Source organism: Chionomys nivalis, chromosome 20 (genome assembly GCF_950005125.1).
Source record: "Chionomys nivalis chromosome 20, mChiNiv1.1, whole genome shotgun sequence".
Taxonomy (NCBI): Eukaryota; Metazoa; Chordata; class Mammalia; order Rodentia; family Cricetidae; genus Chionomys; species Chionomys nivalis.
Genome location: NC_080105.1, coordinates 56,817,893 through 56,830,120, shown reverse-complemented (window position 1 = coordinate 56,830,120; position 12,228 = coordinate 56,817,893). Strand labels below are relative to the sequence as shown.

At 51.0% G+C, this 12,228-nt stretch overlaps 1 protein-coding gene across 3 annotated transcripts in view; it reads left to right on the top strand.

The window, feature by feature from the left end:
- Col4a2 (collagen type IV alpha 2 chain) overlaps positions 1-12,228 on the top strand; it is a 134,070-nt gene that overhangs the window by 99,797 nt on the left and 22,045 nt on the right. For all 3 annotated transcript variants that reach the window (XM_057752424.1, XM_057752425.1, XM_057752423.1), the window contains exons 17-24: positions 1,793-1,846; positions 2,569-2,635; positions 3,200-3,310; positions 3,872-4,021; positions 8,606-8,698; positions 9,393-9,547; positions 11,910-11,982; positions 12,067-12,173. In XM_057752424.1, the coding sequence (XP_057608407.1) occupies positions 1,793-1,846; positions 2,569-2,635; positions 3,200-3,310; positions 3,872-4,021; positions 8,606-8,698; positions 9,393-9,547; positions 11,910-11,982; positions 12,067-12,173 (810 nt within the window). The remainder of the gene's footprint in view (positions 1-1,792; positions 1,847-2,568; positions 2,636-3,199; positions 3,311-3,871; positions 4,022-8,605; positions 8,699-9,392; positions 9,548-11,909; positions 11,983-12,066; positions 12,174-12,228) is intronic.

Genomic DNA, 12,228 nt, shown 5'->3' with positions numbered 1-12,228 from the left:
AGCATGAAAGGTGAAAGGCCGAGAGTCAACCACAGCCCTGCAAAAGGAAAAGGAAAAGATTTAAAAAAAAAAAAAAATCAGACAGTGTTAGTCCGTCAAGCAGCATGTGAGTTCCTGGGCTTGAAAATCTATAAAGTAACTCGACAGGCAGGCCTATTTTTACTTCGCCCAGCGTGGCTTGGAGACTTTGCCATACGTGGTCATTTGCAAGAGGGACTAGCTGCTCAGAGAGCTCCACATACCAGCTTCCTCGTCGATGGGAACTTGAGGGCACTGGAGACCAAATTAGTGTTAAGGATTTCTTAATGAAAAGAGACATTCCAAATCAAGAGGCTCGGGGATTCTGTTTGGTGGCAACTAGAATGTTTCAAAACTCATCATGGAGGGAGAGTTTAATTAATGGATCAGATGTGACCCCACTGAACAGGTGTGACCTCACAGACCAGGTGTGACCCCACAGACCAGGTGTGACCCCACTGATGGGATGCTGTGACCTCACAGACCAGGTGTGACCCCACTGAATAGGTGTGATCCTACAGATCAGATGTGACCCAACTGAACAGGTGTGACCTCACAGACCAGGTGTGACCCCACAGACCAGGTGTGACCCCACTGATGGGATGCTGTGACCTCACAGACCAGGTGTGACCCCACTGAATAGGTGTGATCCTACAGATCAGATGTGACCCAACTGAACAGGTGTGACCTCACAGACCAGGTGTGACCCCACAGACCAGGTGTGACCCCACTGATGGGATGTGGTGACCTCACAGACCAGGTGTGACCCCACAGACCAGGTGTGACCCCACTGAATAGGTGTGATCCTACAGATCAGGTGTGACCCAACTGATCAGATGTGACCCCACAGACCAGGTGTGACCCCACTGATGGGATGCGGTGACCTCACAGACCATATGTGACCCCACAGACCAGGTGTGACCCCACTGAATAGGTGTGATCCTACAGATCAGGTGTGACCCCACTGATCAGATGTGACCCAACTGAACAGGTGTGACCCCACTGATGGGATGCTGTGACCTCACAGATCAGATCAGATGTGACCCCACAGACCAGGTGTGACCCCACTGATCAGTCAAGAAGTTGCTAGCTCTCCTCCTCTAAAGTGGGGACCGAGGAAGTATGGCTGTCACCGCAGGTGGAGACAGGTCCTACACGATCTCCTGCTCACTTGGAGGCTGGGCGGGGAATGGAAGGGCAAGGGACGGTATTACATAGTGCCATGAGGCCAGAAGCACAAACCACCCAATATTCTCAACACCAACCACCAAGAAAAAAAAAATACTAAGAAAAAGAACAAAGGGGAGGGCACTGGAAGATGTCTCAGTGGTTACGAGCACTTGCTGCTCTTGCAGAGGACCTGGACTCTGCTCCCAACACCCACTTGGTCATTCACCACCACCTGTAACCCTAGTCCAGGGTTTGACCCCCTCTTCTGACATCACAGGCACCAGTCACTCACACGGCACACGGCACACAGCACACGTGCAGACAAATTAAGGTGCAGAGGGAGGAAAGGATGTCAGGGCTGCTGGGAACGGAAAGAGAATCGACAGACACTAGTGCCACATCTGGACTCTGGCTCTTGGGTCAAGCAAAGCAGCTATAAAGACATTTGTGCACCTAACATGAGGGAGTTGACCGTACACTGGGGTGGGAGGTTTGAGGGGGTGCTTGGTTTCTGCATTGGCTATGCTGGTGGAAGTGGCGTGGGGTTGATTTCTGGAGGTCCCCCCCTGAAGCTGGAGATAACAAGCCCCTGTCTTTCTTGCAGGGAAGCAGAGGCTTGGATGGTTTCCAAGGTCCCAGCGGACCCCGAGGGCCCAAGGTAACTCGTGTCTCTTTCTGGTGATATCCTGCTCCTCACTGAAGCAGCATGGGCAGAGGACATGAGCAGCGGCTGTTAATGTGATCTCTAGAGTGAGGGGACTGTGTGCTGCCTGCCCCCATCTGAAGGGAAGCTTGAGACTGGATTTGAGCAGAAAGATGAGGGGTGCCTCCAGCTACTGATGGAGAATGGAACTTGTGTAGTTAACCATAAGGGCTGGGCGGGAAGATCGAGGGAGGTGATCCAGGGTAGCTATGAGGGGGGGACCCAGCCTTATGGGTGGCCCTTTCTGCTAGAGAATGTGTCTGGGGAGAGCAGGGAAGTGTGTGGGTGTATCTGGAGTCTACAGAGCAGATGGTGTCGGGCATCCCTGCAGCTCCATGTTGCCCCCCCCCCAATGGTTCAGATGTCAACACTGTGAAGGTCTGAGTCTCAAAACCATAGCAGCCTCCCAGTCACTTCCGGCATCCCTCCCCTGGCAAGGGCTTTGCAAGGAGATCCACACACATGCTGTGCTGGTCCCTTTTATGTCTGCCTGGTGGCTGGGATGCAGGAACTCCCCACTGTCACATGGTAGAGATGTTGCCATGGGGATGGTCCAGGTTGGATGATAGTAAGAAAACATGCCCTGTTAAACCAGTTCCACATTCTGCCCACTCCTGGGCAATATGTAAATTAAGAGACTCTGGAAAGCCAGACTCACAGTGTCGTCTTTCCCCCAGGGAGAACGTGGAGAACAAGGCCCCCCGGGACCCCCTGTCTACTCGCCCCATCCGTCCCTGGCAAAAGGTTGGTACAATAGTTTCTGTGCATGATGTGGCCTCACACGGACCCTCTTCTCTCGGGAACAAAGCCATAAACCTTCCAGACAGATTTCTAAGTGAAACAAAATGAAGGTGTTCAGAACACAAGCTTCAGAGACAGCCCAGTATCTCTAGGGGCTCCAAGGTGTCATTAGAAGCAGTCACTTTGGTTCTGCCTGACAGCACTTGCTACTGTCCAGTTCATCTGTCAGCGAAGGCATTTCTGCATTTCCAGGAGACCCACGGGTTCTGGTTTTTAACACCTAGAATTCCACTGAGTCTTCTCAGATCAGTTTGCTCTCCCCTGAAACCTCCGAGGGTCTCTGATATCCTCTGTGTTGTCCTGATTTATCAGAATCTTACCCGACTAGGCTGTAAATTAGAACCCTCTGTATCTGCAGCATTTGAGCTTCACCTGCCTCTTTCTGTGTTCAGGGTACTCACCAGGAAGTGGGTGCCTGCAGTGACCTGTAATGACAGCTGCCTCACTCTGGTGGGGGCTTGTTCCTGGACAATGGTTCTCATTGCAAGGGATCTGTCTTGGTTGCAGGTGCCAGAGGTGACCCAGGATTCCCAGGGGCTCATGGGGAACCAGGAAGTCGAGGCGAGCCTGGAGACCCTGGTCCCATGGGGCCCCAAGGCCCATCTGTTGGAGATAAAGGTAATGGGGTTTTGTAGCATCAGAAGGTACCTGGCCTTAGGTGTGGACATGGACCAGTAAGCTTTGCTGGCCACATGACTTTCCTGTGGCTCCATCCTTCCTCCTCATGGAGTAACCTCAGCTACTGCTGAGCTGAAGGGTACCAGCGAGGTTAGACTGTGACACTGATGGGTGATTGGTGTGGTCTGGTCCCTGGATGGTTAGATTGTGACCCTGGTGGGTGATTGGTGTGGTCTGGTCCCTGGATGGTTAGATTGTGACCCTGGTGGGTGATTGGTGTGGGCTGGTCCCTGGATTGTTAGATTGTGACTCTGGTGAGTGACTGGTGTAGGCTGGTCCCTGGATGGAAGAAGCAGGATGCTGTCCAATGTTGTCAGCAAATGGTCATAGTTCCAGGGTTGTGAAAGTGGACAATCTGTGAAGAAACATATTAAGGCCATCACTTCTGCTGTTAACTGGTTCATGACACTTGTCCCCGATAGTGGTTCCCTGTGACACAGAAGCTAACGCAACCTTTAAATATCAGAACACTCACCTACTGTGAACTCTCTTGGGTTTTAGATTCGATGAGAGGCCTTCCAGGGGAGATGGGACCCAAAGGTTTTTCAGGAGAACCAGGCCGCCCAGCACAATATCCAGGTCCACCCGGAGCTGATGGAAAACCAGGTCTCCAAGGAGCCCCTGGGCCTGCAGGTGCACCTGGACCAGACGGTAAGTGACTGGTGTTCATCTAGAGCCTAATCAAGCTGGGTATCATCCTGGACTTTCTTTTAAATGGTTGTGAGTTGATTCAGTAGGCCAGTGGATGAGGATGTGGCGGGCACTGCCAGGGTCCACACCGGAACCATGACAACAGCTGTTGCCTCTCAGCTTGTAGAGAAGCAGGAATCTCACAGTTCTCACAGTGTGCTGTGGCTGCAGGAAGTTCAGCAGGGCGTCTAAGGTGCTGTGTCTGGAAGGAGCTATGCACTGAAATCACTGTACCCAGGTCTCTGCAGGTATCTCCTGTCTTAACTCAGCTCCTCTGTGCTTCAGCATCTTACAACCATCAGCATCTCTGCCACTGCAAAGCCAAAGTCACAGGAGTAAAGATAGCTGCCAAAAGGAATGGCGGCCACTGGCCAAGGGAGACAGGAGACCCAGAGAGCCTGGGTAGATAAGGATCTAGTAGATGAGGATGAAGGTTTGGACCAGTCTGTTATCCCACAGCAGCAGAGCAGGTCCCTGGGTCAGCCGGGATCATTCCATAGTAGCTGGGATGCTCCCTGAGTCTGCCAAGGTACATTCTCAGGTTGTGATGGTGTGTGCTGTCCTTATGTTGAAAACACTCTGTCTACGGAGGAGTCGTACATGTGTCGTTGTTTTGAGCTGGACATCCACAAAAGCCATCCTCCTCAGCTGTAGCATTCAGTTATACTTTTGATGTTGATAATGACCTCATGGGAATGTTTCATCTCCTGGAGAGATTAGCTTATGAGGCACTGGTTAGAAATAAGAGGTCATTCTCTCTTTCTGGGTGACATTGACTCAGATGTAGGCTCTTCTTTCCTAAATGATTTCAACTCTCTGATCACTCCAGCCGTCTCTCCTGGAGCCTTCTCTTCAGGGCCAGGACATCTCCTCGAGCCCTCCCTTCAGGGCCAGGGCATCTCCTGAGTCCCCCCTTCAGGGCCAGGGCATCTCCTCGAGCCCTCCCTTCAGGGCCAAGGCATCTCCTCAAGTCCTCCCTTCAGGGCCAGGGCATCTCCTCAAGTCCTCTCCTCATGGGCAGGGCATCTCTTGAGTCCTCCCCTCAGGGTGCAGGGCATCTCCTCAAGTTCTCCCTTCAGGGCCCTGAGTCCCCCCTTCAGGGCCAGGGCATCTCCTCAAGTCCTCCCCTCAGGGCCAGGGCATCTCCTGAGTCCTCCCCTCAGGGTGCAGGGTATCTCCTCAAGTTCTCCCTTCAGGGCCAGGGCATGTCCTGAGTCCTCCCTTCCGGGCCAGGGCATCCTATTTGCTAATGGACAGTGCTAGGTTTTAACTTAAACTTCAAGTTCAGAGGCTGATGTTTACATTGCGTTGGGAAAGTCCTTCTCTATGCCAGCTCTAGAAGGAAAATTGCTGGCAGTGTTTCTTCCATAGAAATAAATACTTATATAAAACAGGTATATAGAAAGCCAGTCACTTCTGCTTCCGCTTCACATTCTACAGGAACATTTTAACTTGCTCTGAGTGTGCTTGTCCAGTTTTCTTTCATATGGAAGATAAACACATTCGCTCAAGAAGTTTTGAGTATTCGCTCCTTGGTTGATGTATTTGAGCAAAGCTATCTTTACTGTTTTCTGTTACACAGAAAGTAGTATGCATGATGCAAGTTTTGCTTGTTAATGTTGACAGGAAAATATTTATTGGTGACATATGAATTTCTATGAGCCTGTCTTTCCTGTGTGCAGCATCTGTAGGGCTTCCCTTACATGTGTCAAAAGCATGAAAACGTGCCGTGAGTGAAGACACTGTACCGGCCACTCCGTCCTGCCATGAGCATACTCTGTCTTCATGCATGAATTTGGCTCACTAAGTGGTTTCCATTATCACTGACATAGATAAACTAGCATAAATAAACAGTTGTCTGGCATGGGTTATCAGCTGATAAGGGAATGCATACAGAAAATGGACGGGTGTAAGAACGTTTGTCAACTGAAAAATGTCAGAGCATCCCCTTTAGCTCTTCCTGAGTTGTTTCCTCTGTGAGATACATTGTTACCATCTGCTTTTCTAGCAACCTTGTTTATAAAAAGTAGCCAACTATTGACTTTAGTGGTGTGTCTCGCAACTTAGTATCCACCTTGTAACTTAGCTCCGGGAACCCAGACTCTCACAGAGTTCAACCTTTCTCAGCACTGAGCTTTTTGGAGTCTTTGCTCAGGAACTGCTTTTGGTCCTATTTCATGTGCTGTGGCTGCTGGAAGCCAGGATGCTTAGTCATTCACGCTAGAATAAGAGCAAACCTGGATGCCAGCTGTCCTTTGAGGTGAAAGGCTCTGCTGGCACCATTGCTAATGCAGCTGACTGAATCAGCTGTTGGCTTCTTCGTGGAAGTCCTGCTGAGATCTCACACTTCCCAAAGAGTGTGTTTGAAATTATGAATGGATTAAATAGAGAGAAACATTCCAGGTGAAAGACATGGCTCTCTTATGCCTTGGTGAAGACCTTACTACCTCCCAAGGGCATCCCTCTTTGTCCTAGATGGCAGGTCTCTAGTTGTAAATGGCAACATTCCTAAAGTCTGGGCAATGAATACCTCTACTTACATCTGCTTTTCTCCTCACCTGTCAAGAGGGCTGGAAGCTTTAGGTTAGAGCCCAGTCCAGACCTGAGCAGCTCCTGGAGAGGTCACAGGCTTCTCTTCTCTCCCCTTCCATGAGGTCTGTCCACTGTTCTCATCTCCCTGGACACTTTGTAGTGCCCCCTTCCTTGCAGCTCTCGCTCTCTTGTAATGCCCCGCCCCCATCTCTCATCACTGATGGAGCCCCTGAAATTCTCTCTGGTCCCTTCTATCCCCATTGTGCCTAGATAAACTCTCCAATGGGAATAGAGCCCAGTGCAAACATAGCCACTCCCGCTCTGTGCTCTGAGCTACAACATGAAACTTCTCACTGGAAACAGCCCACACTGGGTCTCAGGAATACCTAGGAACGCCCAGAGTAGAGCTGCAGGTCTCCACCCTCCCCCCTTCTTCCTGGCCAACTTGTTCCCTGGTGTCCTGGCTCCTCCATAGCCTCCGAGCTTGAGCCAGGACCCAGGAGTCTGGGCACCTCACTCTCCGCACTGGATCCACAGTGTGGGGTGCAGCCTCTTTCCTTAGAACTCTTTCATGACTCCCTTTGCCTTTGGAATAAAATCCCAAGAGGGTCCCATCCCCTCCTCCGTGCCAGCACCCTCTGTGTACCCTTTGCATACCCTCTGGTCATGGCTCTCTACTGTCAAGGGGTCACACTGTCCCATCTGTGGATCCTCCTCCAGCTCCCTGCCTGGCCAGGTCCCTCTGCAGTTCATGTCACGTGCTCAGAAAGCTCCTGAATGCCACTAATTCTAAATCAGCCACTCCCGATGCCCTCGCCAGTGCTGGCTAGAATCTGAAAATCCACATTTGTTTGCTGATTGGGTTAGTTGAGCCCTGCATCTCAGCTGTCAGCTCGGGCCAGCTCCTGGCTTGCGCCTGGCATAGCTCAAGTGCCATCTCATGGTGGGTGAATGAATTGATGGACGAATTGGATGAGTGGGGCTATGTTAGATGCACAGTCGGGTCAGACTGCTCAGAGCAGTGCTCACTAGCCTCTCCAACCCTCCGCTTCCCCAGAAGCTCTCTCACTCACCATCCCTCTGCCCTTGTCCAAGAGCATGAGCCTCTGAAGTTGCTGCTTTCGCATCCTTTCCACTTCCTGCACAGCCACGAGCATCTTCCTTCTTAATGGTACTTGTTGAAGCTATGAGCACCACTACATTCAACAGGGATGAGACTTGGTGGCTCGCACCTGTAATCCTGGCACTTGAGAGGCTGAGACAGGAGGTCACCATAAGTTCAGGGCCAACATGGGCTACAGAGTAAGACAATGAGGAGCATAGGAGACCATGCTCAGCTGCCCTGCCAAGCCATGCTCGCCTGAAATGCATCCTGGTGTCCACCACCAGATGGCGGTCTTTCCCAAGGCCTCGCACAGTTGTGTAACCTTAGTCTCATCTGTTTAATTAGTGGTGCCCTGCTGTGATTCCTCTGACCCTTGGTGAGGAAGGGAAAGCTGGGGTCAAGAGCATCAGGGAGGTCAGCCATGCCTAGTACCAGTTAGTCAGAAAGACTATTAGTTACCATGAGCCCATGTTTGCATGTCTACATGTATGTTCGTGTATGCATGGAGAAACTTTAGGACAGGTGAGAAGCTCTGAGCGCAGGTGTGCATCCGCTCCAACTGAGGACAAAATGGAGAGCTGGCTTTATCTTAATTCTTGTGGGTTTCTTCTCTTTGTGGAGGGAGGTGTCTCTGAGGGAAAAGAGGGATGTATGGCCATCTTGAAATTCCAGTTACATGCCTGAAAAGCCAAATTCTCTGTTTGGACTGAGTGTTTCTCAGAAGGAAAGACATTGGTCTGGACAACTGATGGAAACACTAGATTTGCAAATTCTAGCCTCTGTTCCACCTGAGGGCTGTGTTGTTGCGGAACCGGAGCTCCAGGGACCTGAGGTAGGCTTGGCTGAGAGCCTGTGCTGGACCCGATGCCGTCTCTCACAGATGCTCTTGTCTGTACATTTTCTCCTAGGTTTCCTGTTTGGCCTAAAAGGATCAGAAGGAAGAGTGGGCTACCCCGGACCTTCCGGGTTCCCAGGAGCTCGAGGGCAGAAAGGCTGGAAAGGTGAGGAAGGATGGAAAGGATGCCCGGGAGGGGAGGTCGGGATGACGTCACAGTCTAGCCCTGGAGAGGTGAGGAAGGATGGAAAGGATGCCCGGGTGGGGAGGTCAGGATGACGTCACAGTCTAGCCCTGGAGAGGTGAGGAAGGATGGAAAGGATGCCCGGGTAGGGAGGTTGGGATGGTCACAGTCTGGCCCTGGAGAGGTGAGGAAGGGTGGAAAGGATGCCTGGGTGGGGAGGTCGGGATGACATCACAGTCTGGCCCTCATGGCACTTTACCTTACAGACTGACCCTGCCCACACCCTTCGTTCTTTCTCTGAAGGTAAAGTTTGGGCATTCTGATCTGAAATTGGAAATTCTCCAAAATCTAAATTTTCTTCAAACCAACATGACCCAGCAGGTGGCCGCCATATGCTGCGCCAAAGCTGTTGGATAAAGTTAACTTTGGGCTGTGTCTAGGTCACGTGGAACACCTCATATTCTAATGAAAGTCTCCACCTAGACACCTCACCACATATCTGCAGACACTACAGAATGAAAGATAGTCGGAAGCCAGGCGTGGTGGTACACACCTTCGATCCCAGGATTCAGTGTCTAACCTGCGCGATCATATCCCATCAGCCCTCCACCCCGTCCCCTCCCTCTGTCATCCCAAGTCCCATTTAATAAACACATCTCTCTCCCGTTCACTACAGGTGAAGCTGGAGACTGCCAGTGTGACCAGTTCATCGGGGGTCTTCCTGGATTGCCAGGACCCAAGGGTTTTCCTGGTGTCAATGGGGAGCTGGGAAAGAAAGGGGACCAAGGGGAACCAGGCGTGCATGGTATCCCTGGGTTCCCAGGATTCAAGGTGAGGAAACAGCAGCCCCTGCTGAGGCTGGCCAGACCCTACACTCACACCAGTGTGCCCGCTTTTTCAAAAGTCGTGTGCTTTTTGAGACTTTCCTCTGGTGGAAGGCCGTCCCTCATCCTCTCGGGGCTAGACATGAGGTTACCACAGGTCCTAGAGGCTCCACTTCCAGGCTGGAGGAGGGAACTGCACTCCCATGTCTCCTCAAGTGTAGGCCCCGTGTGTGAAGTGGCATTATAGATGAGTCTTTTTTTTTAGTAGTAACAGCCCAAATGTCCAGTGTGTGATAAGTGGGAGAGCAAAATGTGCATAGCCACCCTGTGGAATGCCCCTCTGCAAGGGTGGAGCACTGGCCACACCGCTGGGCAGATACATATGCACACACACACACACACCAGAGAGAGAGAAAAAAAAACACAGCCTCACCGTGTCTCCCAAGCTGGCCTTCCATCCCTGGTAGTCCTCCCAGCTCAGCCTCCCATGTTCTGGGATGACAGGCAGGTAGCACCACAGCTGACTGTTCTCTTATCTTTTGAGCAATAGGGGGAAAAAATCTGGAGACACCTGGCCAGGGACAATGTCAGCAATCCAACCAAGCATGAAAGGGAACCTAAGTCACACAATAAGAGAAACTCTGTTTCATCTTAGTGCAAAAGACTATGCCAGCCTGATCACAAATTTGAGGCTAGCCTAGGCTACGTGAGGAAGATCCTGTTAAGCAAACACACACACATTCACACACACACGCATGCATATACACGCGTACACATGCACGTTCCCAAGACAGTACCCCCTCTAAGTCTAAGTATTGTTCAGAAAAGAGCGTGAAGGGAAAACCATATATTTCTTCCTGAAAAATTAAGTCAACTGTTCAGCTGACTCATTCCTGGAAGGCAAATGGGTCCCAGATGGTACCTCTGAAATCTACAAATAACCCAAGTATGCCTGCTCCACACCTGTGCGCACACACCAGCGGGATTTTCTCTAACAGCCTCTGGTTGTGTTTGTTTTTCTGAATTTAATTGTACATCTGTGTACAACTCTGTGTAAGAGGATCCTCTAGGATGGTGTGGGGGGGTGTGCACGTGTGTACGTGTGAGAGCGTGGGTGGATGGATGGATGGATGGATGGATGGATGGGTGGGTGGATGGGTGGATGGATGGATGATGGTGTGTGTGTGTGTACCGCACACCAGAAGCGTTTCCCTTCTCTGCCGAGAACTAACTCAATAGACTGAGTTCCCATGGAATCCTCTAGCATAAGGTGGTCCACAAGTGCATGCAACATTCCATTTAGTTAATCTAACACCCAGGAGTCCAAAATTCATACAAGTAGTTAACCATGATACACTGCAAAGTGATGCCTCATGCACAGAAATCCAATCCCAGACCATTTCTATCCTGTGGAGCTGCAGCCAGTTTTACAGTCTAGAGTTTGAGGGTCCATGCAGTAAGCTGTTCTTTGAGATGTGTCTTCTCTCTGAGATATTGTCAGCCTCGCTTTGCAAAAGTTATTATTGTTGGTTGATCACATCTGGACAGCAAGTGCTCATGTCTTCTTTTACAGATTTTTTTGTTTTTTGTTTTCGGTGTATGGGTGCTTTGCTTGTGTGTCCATGTGCACAGAGAGAGAGAATGAGAGAGCGAGGAGAGAGAGGGGGAGGGAGGAGGGAAGGAGGGAGGAGAGGAAGGAAGGGAGGGATTAAATTTGAACTACATGCATGCAGTACCCACAGAGGCCAGGAGAGGGCATCAGATCCCCTAGAACTGTAGTTACAGATGGTTGTGAGCTGTCATGTCCGGCCTAGGAATTGAACCTGAGTCCTCTGCAAGAGCAGCAAGTGCTCTTAACCCTCTCTCTAGCCTCATAAATGATCATTCCTACCCTCTGTCCTGGAAGTTTTTTACCTCTTTGGAGTCTAGCAATTGTAGTTATGAGTGAAGCCACCTTGTGTCCCAGGTCAGGGCTTCTCAGTTACTGAGTCTAAGAATCCAGACTGGGTCCTTTTTGAGCTCTAGGCATCTGAAAACCCATCTGTCACCAGCTCCTGTCCATGCCTGCCGAGGACGCCGGCTCATGCATTGTTCTCTGAGCGTAGAGATTCTAGGTTTTCCCTCTCTGTCCGCCTAGAGCTACTTTTGTTAATTCTCACTATGAAAAGGTCTGGTTCACAGCTCCGCTGTCCACAGAACCAAGCTAGCCCACCACTGGGAGGGCACTGCAGCTGGTGACGCCCTTCCAAAGCCCAGATGCTCTGTTCTGACATTGTGGAGAGCTCTTTCAAGTAGGCCCACAAACTGTATAGCGTAAGATCCTCTAACAGCCAAAGACAGAAGAGACAGCCATGTATTTCTGTCCACAGGGAGCCCCAGGCCTCACTGGACTTCCTGGACCCAAGGGAATCAAGGGAGACTCCAGAACAGTAACCACCAAAGGTTAGTTCTCCATGACTGAGCTCTTCCTGGCTCAGCAATCTGGGGGTCCTGGGAGGGATAGATTCACATGCACATCTTTCCCAGGTGAACGAGGACAGCCAGGTATCCCTGGTGTCCACGGGATGAAAGGTGATGACGGAGTCCCAGGACGTGATGGGCTGGATGGATTCCCTGGCCTTCCTGGTCCTCCGGTAAGCAGTAACCATGGTGCCACCGGTCCATCCCGCTCACAGGACCTTCATGTTC